The sequence below is a fragment of the Phaeodactylum tricornutum genome, chromosome 19 (genome assembly GCF_000150955.2).
Source record: "Phaeodactylum tricornutum CCAP 1055/1 chromosome 19, whole genome shotgun sequence".
Taxonomy (NCBI): domain Eukaryota; phylum Bacillariophyta; class Bacillariophyceae; order Surirellales; family Neidiaceae; genus Phaeodactylum; species Phaeodactylum tricornutum.
In genome coordinates, this window is record NC_011687.1 from 626,223 (window position 1) to 647,718 (window position 21,496).

General features: G+C 48.2%; 8 protein-coding genes across 8 annotated transcripts; 3 read left to right on the top strand and 5 right to left on the bottom strand.

Moving 5' to 3' along the window:
- Positions 1–2,073: 2,073 nt before the first annotated feature.
- Positions 2,074–3,629, bottom strand: PHATRDRAFT_39483 (predicted protein; the record flags this gene model as incomplete). Its single annotated transcript, XM_002183484.1, has 3 exons — positions 2,074–2,085; positions 2,106–2,745; positions 2,902–3,629. 3 exons carry the CDS (start codon positions 3,627–3,629, stop codon positions 2,074–2,076), a joined length of 1,380 nt encoding a protein of 459 aa, XP_002183520.1.
- A 240-nt stretch (positions 3,630–3,869) lies between these two features.
- On the bottom strand, positions 3,870–5,258 carry PHATRDRAFT_39484 (predicted protein; the record flags this gene model as incomplete). Its single annotated transcript, XM_002183485.1, has 1 exon — positions 3,870–5,258. One exon carries the CDS (start codon positions 5,256–5,258, stop codon positions 3,870–3,872), a length of 1,389 nt encoding a protein of 462 aa, XP_002183521.1.
- A 1,076-nt stretch (positions 5,259–6,334) lies between these two features.
- On the top strand, positions 6,335–8,156 carry PHATRDRAFT_48899 (predicted protein). The gene has a single exon (XM_002183360.1). It carries the CDS (start codon positions 6,633–6,635, stop codon positions 7,758–7,760), a length of 1,128 nt encoding a protein of 375 aa, XP_002183396.1. The 5' UTR covers positions 6,335–6,632; the 3' UTR covers positions 7,761–8,156.
- Positions 8,126–9,696, bottom strand: PHATRDRAFT_48900 (predicted protein). The gene has a single exon (XM_002183486.1). The coding sequence runs from the start codon at positions 9,528–9,530 to the stop codon at positions 8,160–8,162; it is 1,371 nt and encodes a 456-aa protein (XP_002183522.1). The 5' UTR covers positions 9,531–9,696; the 3' UTR covers positions 8,126–8,159.
- A 457-nt stretch (positions 9,697–10,153) lies between these two features.
- On the bottom strand, positions 10,154–11,423 carry PHATRDRAFT_48901 (predicted protein; the record flags this gene model as incomplete). The annotated part of the gene is made up of 4 exons (XM_002183487.1): positions 10,154–10,580; positions 10,677–10,926; positions 11,012–11,116; positions 11,180–11,423. 4 exons carry the CDS (start codon positions 11,421–11,423, stop codon positions 10,205–10,207), a joined length of 975 nt encoding a protein of 324 aa, XP_002183523.1. The 3' UTR covers positions 10,154–10,204.
- A 1,206-nt stretch (positions 11,424–12,629) lies between these two features.
- On the top strand, positions 12,630–15,222 carry PHATRDRAFT_48902 (predicted protein; the record flags this gene model as incomplete). Its single annotated transcript, XM_002183361.1, has 2 exons — positions 12,630–12,798; positions 12,874–15,222. The coding sequence occupies exons 1-2, from the start codon at positions 12,712–12,714 to the stop codon at positions 15,220–15,222; spliced, it is 2,436 nt and encodes an 811-aa protein (XP_002183397.1). The 5' UTR covers positions 12,630–12,711.
- Positions 15,223–15,369: 147 nt separating this feature from the next.
- PHATRDRAFT_48903 (predicted protein) lies at positions 15,370–16,576 on the bottom strand (the record flags this gene model as incomplete). The annotated part of the gene is made up of 1 exon (XM_002183488.1): positions 15,370–16,576. The coding sequence occupies exon 1, from the start codon at positions 16,552–16,554 to the stop codon at positions 15,370–15,372; it is 1,185 nt and encodes a 394-aa protein (XP_002183524.1). The 5' UTR covers positions 16,555–16,576.
- A 418-nt stretch (positions 16,577–16,994) lies between these two features.
- Positions 16,995–21,258, top strand: PHATRDRAFT_48904 (predicted protein). The gene has a single exon (XM_002183362.1). It carries the CDS (start codon positions 17,201–17,203, stop codon positions 18,452–18,454), a length of 1,254 nt encoding a protein of 417 aa, XP_002183398.1. The 5' UTR covers positions 16,995–17,200; the 3' UTR covers positions 18,455–21,258.
- The last annotated feature ends 238 nt before the right edge of the window (positions 21,259–21,496 follow it).

A 21,496-nucleotide genomic window follows, 5' to 3' on the forward strand; every position in this document is an offset into this window, starting at 1 on the left:
TCGCAATCTTCATCGCAACAAATTCCGAACCAAACGTAGACGTTTCGACAGTGTTCTGTCGTTTCGAAAACCATATCACCGGTGCCTTGTTCACAAATATCAAAACACCCATTCTTGAACGACGCGTCACCTGATCGCCCGCATGATCAGCATCAACAAAAGCATTCAACTGAACTTCCTTTCCACGAGGCTCCGGCATATTACCTGGAATTGGTTCCTTCGCATCGGGATAGAAATCCTGCCAATCACACTGAGTAAACTTGTCTTTCCACGAAATAAACGTATCGTCGAAAACAACTTTAGATTGTCCATGCACCTTTAGATACCCAAATATATGGAACACTTGATCCAAATGTCCCTCCCTGGGCTGAGCGAGATATTGCAATAAACATCGAAACTTGCGCAAAGATATCGATCCGCCCCAATTCAACTGCCCATTGCAAGATTCCAATTAGGTTCTGGTAATAGTTAGCCTTGTCCGCTCCCAACACAGGCGACACATCCAATTCCGGACGATACGATTGCGACATAACGGTGTGTCCCGACCGCGTGGTAAACCTCTGCCCAACTTTGAAAAGCTCATTTTCAACATTAGTTACCGCAGCTTTCACGTAGTCGTCCGAACTCATATACCAATGCTCTTTGGTGGCTCCTGGTAACTTATACTTTCCAACATTGGCGCCCAAATAACGATCCGGAGGACCATACTTCTTCCGGGTCTTCGGATCTTCTTTGAACTTATAGAGACTCGATAACGTTTCCATAATCCAATCCGGCTTCTCTGAAACTGCCAAAATGTCATCAACATAAATGAGTACATATTCATAGTATTTGTCCCCATTACCTTTGACAGCCGGTCGCAACCAAACATCGGGATCCGCCACGCAGGGTCGAAACTTTAAATCCGACATCGTTTGTGCTAAGTGCGCATGCCACGCCGCGCCGGAACTCTTTAGTCCATATAGAGCCCGAACAATTAACACTCGAAGTCCTTGTCTAGCTGCGCCAAACTCCGGACCCGCAATGGTATACACACTTTCCCGACAATCCGCGTTTAGATAAGCATTCTGCGCATCCGCCGCCAAAATGTCCAACCCGTTTAACGCTGCCGCCATAAATGCAATCCGTACACTTTCTCTAGACACTACCGACAAATAAGTCAACGCCGCCGGTGCTTCCGTCATATGTCCCCCAGCCACACACCGTGCCTTGCGAGTCAAATCAAGTTTCACATCAAATATAATATGACAATCAATTTTCTGGCAACCAACCGGGAGATTTTCGTCCCCTTCGAGGAACTTGAATGCTGGCATAACGTTTGCCATCTCTTTCTTGATTGCATGTTTCCAGAAATCGGTCCCCATTTCCGCGTCAATCTCCAAAGCTTCCTTTACGGACTTGGGAACACGAATACCAAATTTGTGAGTGCGTTTCCAGTACCGAGCTTTTACCTTAGAAATAATCCGATCGCGACGTCGTAGAACGTCTTTGATCCACCAGATAAACGCCGGTTCCTCTGCAAGCTTGTTAGCAACTGCATATTCAGCAACTTGCACAGGGTTTGATTCCTTAAGGTTGGCAAGGCGCTCCCACGTGGACGTCCCGTCTTTCCATTGAATCAAAAGCTTCCAACCTTTCGTCGTCCGACGCAAATGCCGATTGGGACCATCTTTGTCCACGTACATGTCGTCCCGAGAGACTGCAGACGCGTCGGAAGAATGGTCAATGATCTCGTCAATCAATTGGAACTGCCGTCCATCTTGATCGACTTCAGAGTACAGGGACTCTGCAATAATGTTAGCGGAATACTCCTTTTCGGTCCCATCCGGGAACTCGACTGTGTAAACACGGGTATCCAAAATTGGGTTAGAATTTGCAATGCCAACGGGGTTTCCATCCGTATCCCGCTTTCGACCGGTAACTTTGGCCCGCTGCTTTCCGTCCCCCAATGCTAACACTACTTCTGCCGAGAGGGACTTATCAAAGGATTCTTCTGTGTATTCGTCGGCCTCTGGCATGGTGGACTCCTGTTCGACGGGGTCGATATCTTCATTGATTGCAGCGTACACACGGTCAGCTTTCCAGCTAATGCCACCATCCGGTACGTGTGCGTCGCCCCTGTTGAGGAAGTCCTGGACTGACTTGTCAAAATCCTTCAACCTAGTCTTGAAACTGTCCAATCCACGCTTGTCTTCTGAAACTGGCTGCACCGTAGACCGTGCAATCACTCGTCCCGACTTGGGAACGATCCAGCAACAGAACGCCTGTCCGACTCTGTGTGCGGGACCCAACCACCGGCCAAGCAATTTCTTCTCCTCTGGGAAGTCCCCAGGGTCCAAGTACCACACAGGCTGGTACATCCTGTACTCCAGCCACTCCGTGATATCCGGGTTCTCACCGGTGACATGCTCGATGGGCGTCCTACCTTTGAGATCGTACAATGGGTGAGCAGTCCGAGACCGAATCTCCGAAACATACTCGGCAACATAGTCCCAAAATCTTTGCGGAATACCCTCATGGGACATAATACGAAGCACTTGTTTCTTGAGTTCCCGGATCTCCGATTCCGCCCGGTTTTGCCACGGGGTCAGTGGTTCAGACATGGTCTGCTTCACCGGACCGTAGCTCTGGCAAACTTTCCGCCAGTGCCCAGTGGTGAGCTCTTTAGCTCCGTCGGTGTGCATATGCGTTGGCACCCCGATGTCTTGAAAGAGTTCTTCCAATGCCATTCCGGCGTCACCCTTGCTCTTCAACGGTATAAACTTACTATAGTTCAAATCATTCACAAAGATTTGCCCACAAGTATTGCCTCGCACAGAAACCGATGAAGAAAACATGGTGTCAGAATAAAATTTGGAGTTCAGACGACTGTAACGAAGCTGCTGCTGTTGCGTGCGGTACCGGCGATGCAATGGGTGGACAGCAGTCCGCAAACCTTTCTGGGTTGTCACTCTCAAAGTTTTCTGTGCCGTCGAGAGGCCAATGCCCCAACGACGCGATAGCTCCATCGGTTCCATCGTTGAGTGCCGCAACTTGGTACGCACAGTACTACTAGCCACAGCCGATGTGATCCGAACAGACTGTTCCATTCCGCAAACAAAGTCATCATCCACAAGCGTAGAGCTGACGGACGATAAGACTGCTGAGATCTCCGATTTTCGATCGGGAAATAACGTAGACACGGTGCCAGCTACGTTAGACATCCGAGTCTCTTGTATACGCTCTTGCTGTCCTAGCTCGTCAGAACTAGGATCCCACGCTTCCTGTGCAGTGAGTTCGACATGAACACAAGTCTCAATCTCCGTCTGGGTAGGCAACCATGCCTGGAACCCTGACATAACTCCCTGTAATTCCAAAGAAATACGCAATTTCATCTCAGGAATATAAATAGAGTGAGTTGATTTGCGGTTGTGACACAAATGTTTGGGGACATCATCCACAATTAAACCATTTGCCCGCAATTGATTCGGACACAGCAACGAAGGGTCCTGTAAGTCACCCGTCATGTCCAATGCTTGGAACACATCCAAAATGAACGTCTCACCGGTGACCGGGTCGTCAAACGCAGTACATCCATCAGCTACATCAACAACTCTCGGTTTATACTTATCCGAATACGGCATAACCATGCATTTCTGCCCGGTCGCGCTGTATATATGAAACACCTTCCCCATAATACATGTATCTGCATGGGAGTCAAGATCCACTCGACCTTCACATCTCGAACTTCTAGATCCCGAAATCATGCGACCAATGCCACGGTCGCCCTTATCTTCGGTCCATCTTTTACTGGACCGCAATCCAGCAATAGATAGCTTCATCAGGCCTCGAACTAGGGTGGCCGACAACATCTCGTCGACCCCAACGAGTCAATCGCTCGTTTCGCCTTCAAAACCAACCGTCTTTCTTTTCTTCTTCTTGTTCGAGAGAGCAAACTGATCACCTGCATTGGTTACACTATCCGCACTCCCCTTGTCAGTTTTCTCACTCGAACGAGTGATTGCCGCAGCTGAGCGCTTGTTCTTGTCGCGAGAGGCCTTCGCGGCCGCTCGCTTGGCTCGGACTTCGTCTTTTTCCTTATCTGAAAGTTGATGCCATTCATTTGGAGTATAATTGCCAGCTCGAATAGCCGGCTTCTTCTTGTTGTTACTAGTCCGCTGAGCGCTTGAAATTGACCGACCTGTCTTCTGAGAGGTATCGGTGTTAGTAAACAAGGCCAAATAATCGGCCGCCTTTGCAAAATTAGACATGCGGTCCGCGTCGCCTTGAATCACCGCAATTCCCGAGAGCATCTTAGGATCTGTGCAATGGTTATTGCGCAAGAAGACATCCACCTTCCTGGACTCCGTCAATGTCTCGCCATACTCGTCAAGAGTCTGGAACGCCGTTGACAAAGCATTTGTGTACTTTTCCATCCCGAAGTTACGACGCTCGCCAGTGTAGGTGGTGTGCTCGAGCACATCGAACGCAGCCGCCTTGGACTTGGACATCACCGCATCACCTTCATAGTGACAATTCAAAGCCTTGACCGCTCCACGACCGTCGCGTTTCTTCTCGAAAGGCGCAACATAAGTCCACGCTGGACCGTTCACAGTCAACTGTTTCACCTGGATCCAAACTTTCCCGTTGTCCTTGTCAAACGCCGTCCCCGTATGGGGAGTCAACAGCACCAACTTCTCGTGCTCCGTCTCAAACTCGGTATCCGGTGCAGCGACATTGTCATCTTTCCGGACGACATAATCCAACGGCACTTTGTTAACACCCGTCACGGAGCTCAAATAGTTGACCAACAACTTGAAGAACGGAATCCACTTCGTTTCCTTCGAGAACGGAGCCGGAGGCTTGACTTGAACATCCTCCTCATCCTTCGCTTCTTCTAGTTCACGCACCTTCCTGGTGTACAGGTTTCCGATGGCCGCAGTAAAGTCCGCCGCAACAACCGGAGTCCCCTGTCGGAGACGCTCAGACACCCAGAGATGCATTCCGCTTAGCTTGTACTCCCACATCATGGGGATCGCTATCCCAGGGATGCCAGGCGCCGCCGCCACCGCAGCGTTTCCACCAGCAGCTGGCACTGCGGCCACACCATCGGTACCGCGACGAATGATCTTGCAGATATCCTTGAGACGGTCACGAGTAACCAAGCCAAGGGAGTCCATCGCATCAAAACCTTCGTTCGTAAACGCGTTTGCCGCAGGAACAGACCATCCGATCCGCCCGAGCGCACCACGAAACGCATTAGCACTGTCAGCAGCCATGATATCAAGAACAATTTCAACGAAGGAAAGAACAACGAAACAACGTAACGCAATTCAAAAGCAGTAAAACGCCATCGGAAAAGCCGCACGGACCGCAGGAGCCAACACAAGCCTCCAGGCTCGGCTACCTTCCGTTCCAGGCCATAAGTGCCACACATATCCGTGTTTGAGCAAATCCAGTGGCCCACCAGTGGAACTGGCTAGTTTTCTACATCATCCAATGTAACTCACCAATAGTTTGGCTAAATAAAAGGGAGTCATACACAATGACATAACTTTTCTAGCATGCTTATGGACAGCGGCCTTAGTATTATACGCTATCCAGCATAGCTCACCGATAAATCGGTTATGGTTTCGGTGTCATACCCAACGACAAATATCGAAATTACCAGTCATAACTTATGACCTAACCATACACAATGGCCGTCTGTTGTAAGACACACTCAGTTGGGTGTGTATATAACCTAAACAACAGTCTACTTTCACACCGTATACAACGGCAAGTTCTCGCCATTTAAGGCTAGTTCCGGCCATTCCGACCACAGCGGCTCAATACCCGTGCGATCGTTTCGATCCGTACGGTTCCGCGACCATGGGGAAGACCCATGAAAGCTGTATCAAACAAGCCACTTTCTCACCCGTTTCTCCCCACGAAGGCAAGAAACATCACCTACACATCCGTGTATGCATTGGGTCTGATAAACTCTGTTAATCTCACCGTAGTGGATACGTAGGTCCATATTTACAGTACATTCCATACAGGACGTGATGATACGCAACACAAGGTTAAATTATAGGGGTTGTGACATACTACCTATGTCACATCACCAAATCCACTACCACTGGATTTGCTCAACGGTGCTCAACTTTGACACTGCCTCTCCTTGATGACAGCCAGACGGTAGACTAGGATCGGCATCGATTGCGTTTTCGGTGTCAGTCTGTTTGGGTGCGTGAAACCAGAAATAATAGCTCACGAACACTTGAGAAGCTTCCAGCCGAACCAGACTCGATCGAATGAGTGACTGTGATCTATTCCTGATGATATTTGTTCGCAATGCCCAGTGAGACAGACCAACCACAACTGATCGAATGGATGTCCTCACGGAACAGACTCACAGTAGAGGTTGGAGACAACGACTGTTCACGGAAAGTAGACTGTCTGGCTATTAAAGTTGTAAGTACAAACGTGTTCTCGAGGAACACGTTCGATCTGAAGCAAAGATTGCGCTTCGGATAACATCCTGTGCTGGAAACCTTCCATCGCCCCAGAATATCGCTGGTGAATACCGTCTACTCGGTTTACTTGCGGTGGCTGAAAAAAAACCGAATAGACTAAGGGGAAACTACGACAGCCTTACAATCCAGCTTGTCATGGGCGCTCGCACCCTCAATTCCCGGATGTCCACGGGAGCTTCGGATCTCCTACTACCCTTGGTGGTGACCAGTAATCGTGCTCAGACTGATCCTACCGCTGCGACAATGGCGAGTATTCCACACACTTTCGACGGTCAAGTCGATGCCTCTCTGGATGAACTGGAAACCCACTTGAATTCAATGGGACCGGACATCGGCACAGGTCTCCGGGACACGACGATCAGTACGCCCACACGACCCCGCCGTAGAGCTTTGTCATATCCTAACGTCACGACTGCCGAAAACTCTACTCTGCTGTACTGCGTATCGACCTTGCAAGCTATAGCGCTTGCCAGCTTTAGCTTTTACTGGATTCTGCGTTCCTTCCGCGAGGGTTTCCAGTCCCTACAGACTACACTTCTCTTGTGTGTGGGACCAATTACACAGGTTGGTTGGCTTGGCTGGCGCTGGCAAAGCCTTCCACGGCGTCTCTTCTCCAGCCCTGCGGACGACGCAATATCAACGTCCTCGAATGCTTCGCAGCAACAACAAAACCTTCAACTGATAAGTTTGCTCCCACTCCTTTCGTTCACTTTGCAACTTGGTCTCTACGGCTCTGTCTGGAAAGCAACACGAGCTTTGGTTGATTCCATACCGAATTGGGTATTCTTTAGCTTGCAAGCCTTACGCATCGGTTCCATCGTCGAGCCATACTACCTCCTTGCTTCTGGTAGCATCAATTCTACAATGCCAGGAGCTTGCAAACTGACATGTACAGCAGCGTGGAAACTTTTGGATATCATACAGGGGGTTTATGCGCTGCTCATAAGCTGGGGAGACGCCAACAATGTCGATCCCATGTTGCTTCTGATATGGAGTGCGATAGCGGTGCTATTGTTTGCTGCCGAATGGTTTACGGAATGGGCATGTAAGACCTTTGTCTTGCCGCCTTGTGGTGGTGTCTCTTGCTGTTTGGTGGATCCGTCAATGGCTTTCAACACGATTGTTTACCATGACCCATGCCCAAATACTTCCAAGACTAATCTTACCACCCGCGTGCTCGTCGCTCCTGGTCTAGCATGCTGGAGTGCTCTTCTAGCTGCTACCATTCTTACGAAAGGCGTCCCCGACGATTGGGTGGATTGATTTAGCTACGCGGGCGTGCAAAAGATGTGCCTAGTCGTCATCTATTCGTGAAAACAGATTGGGCATCATTGCAGTTAAATGAATCGACAAAGACGACTCGCGCTACGTTTACCCTGCGCTCCTTGCGTACTTCGTGGTGGAGGCTTTCCTAGGGCCTGAAGCCTGAATCCTGAATTTTTAGGTCCCGTACCGTCCACGGCTCGTAAAGCGTCGTCTGGTAGAATGGATCCAGCAACGAGCCATGAAGACTCGAAGACTCGAGGTATTGAACAATAAAACTTCTTTGGGCGTTCCAAAAGACATTTTGAAATTGCCAACAACCGAAACTACCGATAAAAGGGAAAGCTCTCAAAGAATGCCCCTATGTTCATAATCCACAATCTTACGTTTTCTTTTACTTTAAGCAAACTCCGTTTTCTTTACTGGTAGTGTTTCAATCGAGATGCGGGTGTCTCGTCTGCGCTTTTGGGCAATTCGCTCTTCGCGTTTACGCCAGAAGATGTCCTCGTGGTCAGCCCCAATCACGTCTACAATCGAACGCTGACCGTTTTCCAGCATGAGGGTGGCAAGATCATGTCGAATTCTACTAATGACTCCCGGGCCTTGATACACCATCATACTGTAGACTTGGACCAAACTTGCTCCAGCCTTGAGCTTTTCGTATGCATCGTGGCCACTCCCTACGCCCCCCACTCCGATAATGGGGATTTTACCGTCCGTTAGACGAAAAAGTCGACGAATGCATTCAGTGCTTTGATCCTTCACGGGTTTTCCCGACAATCCACCAATCTCACCGCGATGCTTCGAGAGCAAATCGGCAGGACGGTGATTAGTTGTGTTCGTTATGATGATACCGTCTATGCCGACCTCTAAACATACATTCGCGATTTGATCCAATTCTTCGTCAGTCAGATCGGGTGCCAGCTTTACCAAGAGTGGAACACGATGCGTCATCTCATTGCGCGTGGTAAGGCAAGTCGTAAGCAGCACACGCAACGAATTTGCCTGCTGTAGGTCTCGCAATCCGGCAGTATTGGGGCTGGAGATATTCAAGACCATATAGTCCGCCAAGCTTGAAAGCTGCCGAATGTTGCAAACGTAGTCTCCAATTGCATCCAGGGAATTTTTGTTTTTGCCAATATTTACACCGACGAGACCGGATTGATGCCGCGGCGGGTATAAAAAGTTCCAAATGTAACGTGGCCAAGAAAGCTTGGCGGAGTCGATAGGTTGTGGAGACCGAAACGATTTCAAATTCTTCTCAACCGTACTTGCTCCCTGCGAATTGAATCCGTACCGATTGATAATGCCCAAGTCTTCGACGAGTCGAAACATGCGAGGTTTTGGATTGCCCGGCTGGGCTTGAGGAGTGACGGTTCCAATTTCCACGAATCCAAAGCCCAGATCCAGCATTTCCTGCACCACCTCGCCATCTTTGTCAAAACCCGCCGCTAATCCAATTGGATTGGGAAACGTTTTTCCAAAAACGGAATTTGAGACAACGCAGCGTTGTTCCAACGCCGACGGTCGAAATCTCGGTGACAATCCTTGCTCGGCGAAAAATATTCCCGCGTGATGAGCCGTTTCTGGATCCAAAATTCGTCGCATGGTTGGAGTCACAATGTGATCGACTAAGTCGTGATAGAATTGAGACGATCGCCCTTGCGAGGGAAAATGGGTAGCCCATTCAACAGTACCGACAACCACGGTCGTTCCGACAGCGGTTCGGATCACGACGCGTTGGACGCGTTGCGCAGCTTGATGTAGCATATTGCTTGCAAACTGGACAGTGAATTCTTGATAGAAAGCACGAAATCAGACAAGTGCAGTCGCAGAGACAGTCTTCGTGCTACCCAAGTGAGACGGTATGAAGGATGTACCCCGTTTGGTTGGTGCTTGATCGTCAATTCGAGGTTTGCCTGTGCAACGCAAGAAGGTTGGGTCGACTCGAGCGATTTTGGCAAATTCGCATTTTGTTTCGCCTTTCGAGCCGCGATAGGATCTTACTGTTATAGATCCAGTTAATTCGAGCCAGCTTTCAAGAAAATCGACCTAATTTCGCTACCTACAGATTACAGACCATCTTAACGGAAAGACACAATCTATGGCATTGAAAGCCGTTTGTTTGGTGCACCTTGCAAAATCTATGTACGAAATTGATAAGATTTTCATTACTTTGTTTTCTTACAATCTTGTTGATTTTACATTAGTCGATTTCTCGGCCCTTATATTCCCTGCCGATGGACTTAACTCTATTGTAACTGAACTGAATAGCAATAAACGCCCAAATACCTTGCGGCAACAGTCTTGCACATAGCTATAGACGGGTTGTTTTCCTTTGCAATTCTAAAGGAGGAAAAGATAGCTCAAAAAGATCGGTGGCAAGCACATCTGCACAAAACTAATTTATCCCTAATTGTCCAAAATTAAGGCACCATGCCACTTTACCAACGCCAGAGAGTAGCTGGAATAGTGACTAGTCCTACCAGCACAAAGGTCAAAATTAGAGAAATGGAAGTACCATTCGAAGACGTAGCACCATCTTCCTTCCCTCCACTGCCATGGTCCTCGTCATGATCTCCCTCGCCTTCGGCTTCAAATTCGAGAACACCGCAGGATTGGGGCTCTCCTTCGGTACTGTGCACCACGAGAGCCCGGCCTTCGTGGGATGCGTGTCCCGTGGTGAGGCAATGGACGTAGAATGCATTCCCGCTGGAATCAGTCGCTTGGTATCCTGCTTCCATCCAAGGATCCGTGGCGACAACGTCAACGTTAAAGTAATGCTCGCCTAGAGTCGTGGCATTCGAGCAATCGGCTCCACTTTTTGTGGTGAGACCAAAAAACATGTTTAGAGCTAAGGGTCAGCAAATACCAGATAATCAGACTCCAGCAAATTTTTCGCAGACGACACCATACCTGTAGATAGTTGTTCCACATCCATTAGTCAAACTGCAATCCGTGCTCTCGACATCACCAGGGAGGTTCCAAATATTGCCGCCAACGCAAACCTGATCGTCCCGGTTAGGAAAAAGAATCACCTTGGACTCGCTCTCGACACCCATTGCCGTTCCATCTCCCATACCCAGCGTATCAGCGTGCAAAATACGCGTGTTGTTGACCATCTCCAAGAGACCACAACCAACGCGAGTTCCGTCCGCGCCACTGACTGGAAAAAAAATCAGACACTTATATTAAGGGATTCCTCAATAAAGATCTATAAATTTGACTTTTGAACACATGCGTGTACTTACCAATCATGGCCCTGCCTTCCAAATCGCGTGTTCCAACTACGATAACATTAGAAAACTGGGCAGAGCCGTCCTCGTCGGTAACATAACGCTCTTCCGTCCATGGATCTACCGTGATGGGCGAGGTAAACAAAGGACCATTTTGGGTCGTCGTGCTTTGACACGACGTACCGCTGTGAATGGCAATGTTACAGCCAGTACAGGAGGCGTCGAGGTTCACTCCAAGGCCATCAACAAAGCCTCCGTAGCCAACGGTGACACCGTCGCCAGCTTCGAAGACAACGGCAACTCCGTTGACAGTCGCAGAATCCGAATTCCCCGAGATAGGTGCAATGTCGGCAGCGTACACGGCATGGTTCAAATGGGCTTGGGATCGCCGCAAGGTTGCAATAAGACACACGAATAAAAGCTTCATCCTCGATGATGCTGTGGGTCGGCAATTGTATGAGTGTACGGGAAAGCCAATAAAGATAGATGGCAAGTCTCAAAAGGTATGGGCGCTGATTGTGAAGGGAAGGGCAACCAATGGCAGCACCCAGGTGGATTTGATTTAGGAAGCCGTGAAGTGAAGACGCAAAAGATATACCTGACGTGGGTTGAAGTATCTGCAAGTGCAATCAGTTTCCGATGTTTAAAAGAAGATAGAGGCTGATTGCACAGTTTCTGGAAAGATGGATGTCACAATTATTACATGATAGCTCGCAAATGTCTCAGTGATGAACGATTCATTAGTATTTAAGTTTTGGAGAAAGGAAACTGACAGATGTTATTCTGCAAATACGCTTCATAAAATCTCTTGAAACCGCTCTTGATTGACCGTCGCCAATCTATGGTTTGATGAATCTTTCCGTCCCATCGTCAAATGAATCAACTTCGTCTAACGCCATGTTGTCAGAGAAATACACCAAATGGAGATTTAACCTTACGCACGCCGCGTTGTACCAATCTATCGAACAAAAAAGCCTGGTTTTATATGACAATTTACGGGATTATGGGGTAGCTTGTTGGCGTTTGAAGCGTCGATTTAGGCAAACTTTATCATCCGTATGGTATCTAACAACGACTGGCGGGGAATACGTAACATGATGCAGTATTGCCAAGGTTCCCTATGTATTCTAGAACCCGAAAGACGTCCTTCTGATAGTCAACAGATTCTAGCGAAACCCACTGTATGCAGATAGCAGGGATATGTCGTGCGTCGCTTGTACATCTGCTTGGGGAGCTGACTGCTGTGTCAGGGACGACTTGAAGGGCGGCAAGCCCGTGTCGCTAGCCAACGAAAGATTAGTACTGATAGTGACTAAGAATCCAATATAACTTTGACCAAAGTCCACGAGAACAAGAGAAATCAGCCTAGAAATGCACTGTCGTTCACAGAGATACGACCCTGTGGGTAGCGTACACGTCTGGCATGTTCAAAATGAGGGTCAGTGATGTCTTGTTTTTAGTTAGGGCCAAGAGTGTCCACTAAGCTCCTCCAAATATGAACTGAGACTTCACTGAGACCTCGACTCAGACCCTTTTTAACAGTCAGCCTAATACTTCCTGGCCCGAGTCGGAATGCCGAAGTAAGGATCGCCATCATGCACATACCAAAGCGTATTCGTGCATTCGGGTGAACGTGATGCAAATAACCACGAGTTACACAATACAACGCAAAGCTACGGGGTGGATTCTATTTTCGCATTTCTCACGAAAGCAGCATGTCGGGTGGACCAGCTAGACAAAGAAACCCCTGTGAACGCTATTTGAAATGGCCCCCGACAAGGATTCGTCATGCAGTCCTACTTGTACGTCGACCGTGCTTGTTGTTGTTGTTGCTTCTATCGACGACGTCTCAGTCCTGGATACTTCTTTCGAGCAAGAGTGCATTACTTGGACAATCAGCAGATACAAAGGGACGGGCCTTCTCATTCAAAGCCTCTAACTCCTTTGCCCCGCGAAGTATTACGAACACGAAAGGTGATTCTATGATAGAACATCTAGCCCAACATGTAGAATTTCGATCTAGTATCGATCAAACAATACAAGAACTACAACGGCATATTCCGGTAGTAGTATCGAGACCACTTGAAACTCATGTTGCGCAACGTACATACACAACTGACACAAAATTGGTCGTCAGTAGTGAGGAACTGGGTGACATTGAGCTTGTGTCGTCACTTGAAGAGTTGGTGACTCTGACGAACACAATTGTGATGGCAGTACAGGTTTCAGCTCGGGCTTCCAACTTCCTCTCCTTGCTTGGTGTAAACGCCAGCTCAACGGCCAGAGCGACAGCCAATGTAAAGTCCAGAGTAGCGCTTGATCCCTCTTTGAAGAGTCTTCAAGTAAAATGGAAAACCGAGCTTTTTCCTTTGGTTGGCCAAGCGATGAGTACTCCTGGTAACAAAAACAAATCTAGATGCTCTTCCTCGGCTATGTCAACCCTCGAAGGCCTCTCGGAACTTATCTTGGATCAAGAATCGGGGAAAATTGATACTCATCGCTTGCTGCGCGTACAATGGAACGGACAAGACCAGGATGCAACAACAATTGGACAAACATTATCTCTACTCCGACAAACAATACAGAATTTTCAAAAATCTCCTTTTGGTCAGACTTTTGGAAGCGGAACACTGAACCTGTTCAATCAGATTCGCGACGGATATCTCTATGAGTCCACAGAGCAACTGCCCACGGAATCCAACGCAAGTTCCACCGCACCTCTGTTTGTACTATTGACGCCCGCAACGAATCGTACCAAGGGGTTCACATGGGTACCAGTCCAAGACTATAATTTCTCTCGGCATAGCACTGGAGAAAGCTCGTCATCGCCAGAAAATGTATTTCAGTCAACGTCGATGCCGTTGCCTGGAACGGACACCTGGACGCAATACGCGGCTTCGTTTCAAGCCATTAGGCGGTTCGTGTCAGAAACCATTCCAAATTTATCCCAACAAGCAAATGTGGAATTGATTCGGTCTCTTTTTTTACCAACCGCTCGCTTTTATACGGTCGATGAAAGTCTCCTGTTGGAAGGGTCTTACCGGATTGCCAATTTTTACCAATCGCTAGCAGCGGTACGAAGCCGCACATTCGGAAGCTGGAACTTGGACCATGTAGAGCTCATTTACACTGATGGCGATAATTTCGGATATTCCGTAAGCAACAGCAGCAGAACACAAGTTCGAATTTATTACACAACGACGACTGGCTTTCCGGGGACGACATCCGCTATCACAGCTAGTGGTTGCGACCGATACGTCTTGATTCCTGACATGGATGGATCGTTAGAAACAGGGGCAATTAGTGCGAATTGGAAAATCGGAGAAGTGCATCAAGAAAAGGTATCGATCGCGGGGAATGATAGTCCACTAGAGGCTTTGTGGGCTATGAGAAGCATTGCCACTGCTGTCGAAACTGGACGGTTTCGCAATAATGAAGACGCTCTCTGGAAGACGCTGCTTCAGCGGCTTAACAATGGCATCATTGCCTCATCTGTACCGTTGGAAGCTAACAGCTATGAATATAAGAAGGTATTGCCAGATGCTCAATCGCCTTTGGTGAGATCTGATCAAACAGCCTCCATGGTCTATCGTATCATGACTAATCTGCATCTTGAGATGATTTCGCTGGTCAACGACACAGATATGGCTGCTACATTGAACCCCAATTTGTGTCCACCCGCTGCTGAGTATATGACTGATAATGTTAAGCTCCTCGGGTATATTGGTGAGGTCTTGCTGTCCGGACGACGGATGTATACCAACAGTGTGGTCTTTTTCATGAGGTCGCTCAAGTCTGCTATTCATTCCGGACGTTTGTTGGTTGCGAAAGAACCGGACGTACACGTAGAGCTGAAGGCCACGGGCGACGTTCGATTAGACTTTACACTACATATGACTTTTTTGCCGTTGGCTGGGTTGCCTGGTTTAAATCGCATCGCGGGGACGGACAAGGCGAACGGTCTTGGCGCTTCTGTGCCGCTTACCGTGAAAGTTGTGTCAGACTATTTGCTCGACCATCATACTGGTAGAATCATGCAGCACCGGCTGGTGGAGTCACGCATCAACGGACAGTTGACACCGGGTGACATTATTTCTCGTTGGATTCAGCGGCAGCGTGGCGAAGAGCTGGCTAGTCCTGATGAAACAGTTTGGTTACAGGACTTGATGGACACGGTAAGATGGTTAGAAACAATGAACGGGAGTACAAAGAAGAGCAAGAAGTAGAGGAATTTGCGATAGCTTTGGCATCATAAAGGTTCGCCGGATGCGATGCAATCGATTTTTCCATACGTTGTAAGACCTTTACTCCCCATCCGATGCATTTTGTTGAAATCATCCAAACGGGGCTAGTTGAATCCGCTATACACCTTTCTACATGGCTTTCTTCCGCTCCGAGACACTTTGCACATATTCCTCGTCTCCGATCCAAAAGAGCAATGTCTCGGCAACTCGACCTATAACCGTAAGATAGTATTGCCACAAAGTCGGTGTCATCGACTCTTCATCGATGTCAAAGGTGCTATCGTCATCCACAAGGGATGTTGCTGGAGCACGCAACGCAGAAAATGTTCGTTTGGATGCTTTTTCCGCGTATAAGGCGATACATTCATTGGCTGCTTGATCTGTCGCTGTGCCCAGAGCAAGCTGTTTCTCCCCCGAATGAAGGAGAATTTGCCGCATGGCTCGTTGCTGCTTTTCTTGGTTGCGCCTGCCTTGGAACTCTGCCTGGTGCAGCAGCTGGAATTCCTTGTCAATCGCCTCTTGAAAGCTCTGTTGTTGCTGTGATTCATCGATAATGATATACTCGCCAACCGATATTTGCGATTGCGCTGCTCGCAAATCGGCACGAGATTGCTTGTACTCGCCTCGCAGCCGGCGTGCCTTGCCCCGTTTGTAATAAATTTTGGTCATTTGTAGTTGCACGTGTTGCTGGTGTGAGTGAAGCGATTGCTGTTTCCTGACGCGATCCAAGGCTAAGGTGCAGAAGTCAATGGTCTTTTTGTACCATCCGAGTTGTAGGGCGGATAGGGCGAGGTTGTTCATGACCTTTAGAAACAAGACTAGGACCAGGCAGTCTGACTCGTCTTGAGGTTGTACAGCAATTAAACACGTCAAGTAGACGTCGATGGCTTGCTCATACTCTTGTTGATGATAGAATTCATTTCCAAGACTTCGTTGTGCTTCGGCCCATGCATACTGTTCTCGTGTCGTAGAGAGACTGGCTACGTGCACTGCAACTTGCTGGAGCTTAGAATTCATATCGTTAGCGGCTTGTTCGGCTGGTGATGCCCTGCGCGTTGTTCCGTCACCAAATTTGCGCTGTAGTTCAAAGCGTGGCGCTTTTTTGCTACGCAAATTGTTGTTGTCCTCATCCCCTGTATATTCGGTGTCGCTGCTGTTCTTATGCTTGTGAAGATCGGCTAAGTGGCGATTGATTTCGCTCATAACGTCGGTAGTTGTAACGAACGGGCTTTCGACTCGGTTTTGTACGACATTGCCGGTTTTCTGGCGAGGACTACCGCTTCTATCACGACCAGAAGCGCGAATGGTCGACATGGGCTTGAAAGGCGTAGTACTTTTTACGGTTTGATGGCAACAAAGAAGCGCACCAAAAATCTGTCAGGCACTGATGAAGCTTCTTCCATGGCAGCACTATGGCAGGAACGGCCGAGCCGAGTCCCTTCGATGGATAGATAATCTACTGTAAATCCCGTGATGTGACTTAGTCCCGATTAGTTCCAACTCGCTGTTGCCCGGCAATTGTCGCTCGCATTAATATCCGACAAAATAAATGGTAGACCACGACTTACATCGACATGTCTTTGCCGAATTCGTTAGTAATAAACGGAAAGAAATTCTCCCCAAAACCCCTCCCTGTGCCTGTACACGGGTACGAGCAGCGACCATTTCGGCTGTTACTGGGGCTGACTGTGAAACCAATTATGAGAGGCACGTTGGGTCACATGATGATCCGATCCATACCAGGAAAACTAGTCTTTAACCAATCCTTAGCATAATCCAATCTGTCCGCTTTCCTGTTCCTGTGTTCCATTTTTAAGTCATCTTTAATCTTGCACTTGTTGTGCTATCTACTTAAGAGATAGGAGTTGTGACTTGAAGCTTACGTACGCCTTGCGCTCTGTTTCCTTGGTTGTGGTATAGAGAATTCACGCTACCTTTTCGACTCCGGCATACAAAGCCCATGGTAGCCATGAGCAGCACCATCGGCACCAACAACGGCCGAAGCACCGCTGGCACTCCTATGCAGGAACCTGCAGTGGATCAACGTAGACAGCCACAGTCCCCGTTTTCGTCTGCTCACTCATCGAAATCAAGAAGACGTTCCTTTTCCGAGCAATTTGAGGAATTTCCGAGTAAGCTTCAGTTTGCTGTCTTGGCCTGTGCTGTCTTTTTGTTCTTTGGCTTGCACAACTTCTTGCAAGAAGCCATTATGAATGTTGAAGGCTTTCATCGGGGAGTCATGCTGGGATACACGGAAGTCTTGGGTGTCGCAGTTTGTTCTTACTTGGAACGCAAGTTTCTACAGAACAAAGAAGAAGTGGAGCGTGTCGCTCCTCTATCAGCCTACCCCCTGCTCACTGCTTGCCTCATGACGAGTTCGGCTCTTTCCAATATTTCACTCAACTACATTAACTTTCCTACAAAGGTTGTCTTTCGCTCCTGTAAATTGTTACCCACAATGGCAATTGCTTCAATCATTCATCGAAAAATATTTTCCGCCACCGAGTATTCATGCGCCTTTGCTGTTTGCGCCGGTCTTGTCTTGTTCGCTGCAGCGGATTGGGAACTTGCACCGTCTTTTCATCCTATCGGACTAGTCTTGGTCACCTTATCCGTTTGTGCTGACGCCATTCTACCTAACGCACAAGAACGAATATTTCGACTCGGTGCGTCCCGACTCGAAGTCACATTCTATACCAACATCTTTTCTCTCCTCGCCTACACTACCACTACACTTCTTTCGGGTGATTTGACGGCCACCATTCGACTCGTACTTCAGAATAGGCAATTGGCGGTATACTTTACTGTCTATACCTTGATTGCCTACGTGGCGATTTCTGTACATATGATGGTTGTAAAGCGCTTTGGTGGAGTGGCTGCAGTATTGGTGGCAACGGGTCGCAAAGGTATGACTCTCATTCTGAGTTTCCTCTTTTTCCCCAAATCCTTCAGTTGGTTTTACCCCGCCGGAGCTTTCCTCGTATTGGGAGGATTGCTTGTATCAACTTTGGCCAAGCTGCGGGGGAAGTCGCATCCTGCACAACCAGCTTACGATCAACACCACGGTGCGAAAGGAACTTTGTCAACCTACCGGGGACTCAAGCAGCACGTCAGTGATATTGAACTCGCCAGCGGCACCTCTACGACGTTCTCTTCGCCCCCCTCTTCACCGCCCTCATCGTCATATGTGCGAGACGAGAAAGCCAGTCAATAGCCTCAATCGGACGCAACCCGCCAGGCATGGATATGGTACCATACTCTAAACTTTGAACAGAATCAATGCCCCAAACAAGACCTTGCTCATAGTGATGTCGCGGAGATCGCCATATTAAAAGAGTTTGGATCTAATGTGTTGTCGCATAGGTGAGAGTTTTTGGGGAGCTTTCCTCGGGAATAGTATCCAAAGCACCTCCCAAATGCCATGCAGCAAGTCTTATGATTCGATGACTATAACGGTGCCATGCGCACAATTGTTTTGCCGGCCACTACAGCTCCGAATTCCCACCCACGCCAGCCATTAGACAAAGCGCGTAAAGGATACTGCTTCATATAGTCGTTTTTGTCTGACTTTTGATTTGTGGGCCCAAAGCAACACATGAAATCTTGAATGGACAATCTGTCACAATGTTGTAAACCGGGCAATGATTCGGAATTAGACGAGACCAACGAAGTAAGTGGTAACAATCGAACGCCACGAAGGAGCAATGAATCGTAGCATCACAGCTGTGCCCATTTTGAAGTCTGTTTCACACATAGCTTTCCTTATCATATCGAGCTCCGTCTTACAATACAAGCGGTATCAAAATAGGATGACAACAAAGAGGACAGCGGTCCCTACCTGGAAGGCTCAGAAGCCGGAAGTACAGACAAGATAGCCTGGTAAAGCTGTTAGATCTATTAACCTACGAAAGGTGGGTGGGTGATACTTCGAGGCGAGATGTTAGTCTTTGACACTTTACAAACATTGTCTCAGACTGATCCAAAAGAAGGGTCCACTCGCGATGAGCAACGGTTTTGTTCGATTGAACTTGATTGACTGAATCAATGATCAGATTGTCGACGAGATGCTGTCTATCATGAGCTGATATACAAGATCGCTGCAGTCGTTAACATAGGTAGTACCGTAGCTCGTGGGAGCTTTTCTTTGTCAAGTTTCATGTGTGTAACGAAGAAGGCGCCAACGCTCTTTTCGCTAGCGACTGGTGGGGACTGTGTCCGTGAATTCCTCCCAAGCTATGGATTTTTCACCAAGGCCCTAAGCCCGGTTGTAATTATACAACTGATCGTTGCCACCCCTTTCAGAAGCTATGATTTATCTTGCAAAGACTTCGCTGTAAAGAGTGCTGCTGAGGAGCAAAGGTCTATTGCGTTTTCTCACAAATTTATCAGATCGCGTATCACTCAACACCCAAATGGTGCTTCCGCGAACAAGAAGCACCGTCAATCATGATCTTGGATTGCCTACATTGCTAACCACTCCTTTCAGTCTTTTTTATACAATTTTTGTAGCCAAGCATGATAGCGCTAGCCTGGAGCTACAAATCGTTTTCCGGAAGCAGAATGGCAGAAACAAAGGGCTGGAGCACTCCATTGGAAAATGTCTTACAATTAGTACAGATGTCGAGTATCAACATTACATACCTTTGAGTCCGTATATCTCTTGAAGGAACGGAGGAAGTCTATTGGTCGGACGACGTGTATTGGCATCCAAGTGCATGATATCAACAACTCCCTGGGCAATTCCAACATCATTCACGAAGGCCGTTTGTCGACACTCGAGCACCATACCACGACGTTTCGAGTTGACGACTGTTTTAACCGTAACAGTTTTCTGCGCTCTGGCAACTGGCAGAGACCGAATGAAAGCATCCTCCGTCTTATCTAACAGTAACATACAGTCGGAAATGGTCGTCACTACCAACAAAAGACTGTATTCGTCCTTGAGACGCCGCAGCCCAGTAGGGCCACCCAAAAAATTACTGCGACCGCGTTCAAAAAGATTGAGCACACTTCGCAGAGGTAATGAGTTTGGGAGGTGTGGATCGTACTCGTCTCGAAAGGTGACATACGTAGTGTTTGATATAACCTCTTGGTTTCCTCTAAGCGGAATTTGCTGCGGCAAGGCCGCATGTAGAGCCCCAGGCCGAGCCAAAACAACACCGTCTGCTGTGTTGTATATCGTAGAGCCATCTGGGCTCCTCATAACGAGGTTCCACACTTCCACATTTCCGACGTCTGGTGTCTCGATCAGAGTTGCGACAATAATGTATTGGTCCCCCAAGGCGGGTGATGACTTGAACTTTTGCTGACGAACGCTCACAATTGACCAATCGAGGTGCTTCAGCAACGGAGTCTTGATGCCGATGTTTTCGGGGATTGTCGACGACGCAATAACTCCGGCCTGCAAAGCGCGATCAAAAGCACGGAGGTAGTTTGCGTTGTACAAAACGCCGTACGCGTCGGTATCTTCAATGTACACCGGAGTCGGCTCGGACACAATTACTACACGTTGCGATTCCATATCCGAAGTAGGCTCTCCAGAATTCTCGCCCTTGTGCATCGAATCTGTTGACATTGTTCGAAGTGAAGCACAAGCCGGTATCGGTTCTTTCCGATTTAACAACACGAAAGAAGATGCGTCTTCGAAAAATATAAAAAGAAGAATTCCGACAAACATATACACCGTCAAAAACGTTACTCGTACGAGTTTGCACTCAGCCATTGTCTGCGCAAGCAAATATCACTTTCAAATAGACCGAAACAGGAATTTCGGGGGTAACCACCTCACCGCGATGCGATGACGTCTCGGAGGGTCCCACTCTGAAATAGCAATAGGGTGCTCGTTGGCTGACGAAGGCTTGAACAACCACGTTTCAAGGATCACTTGGTTGAGGTTCGATCGCCACTGGATGCTACTCGATTTACTATTGATGGTTTCCTACAAGATTGCTGCAGTAGTGTGTAGATTCAATACACAGACTGTGCTTGCCTGCTTCTCCTTGCAGTGATACCTCCACTGACTCTCGGCTTTTCTGTGAATGGTCGAACCGGTGAGTTGACAGTGAACGAACGAACGAACACATGCGAAAAGTGAACCGTGAAATCGAAATTCACGGTCAGTCACTAGTCAGTCGACTTATCCTCGGGACTCTTGTTTCCGATGTCCGTCTACGTTATCAGTGCTTGCCACCAGTATCGGGATTCAAAATTTTCCGGGAATCATGCGGGGTCGCCGACGAGAGACTCCCTACTCATG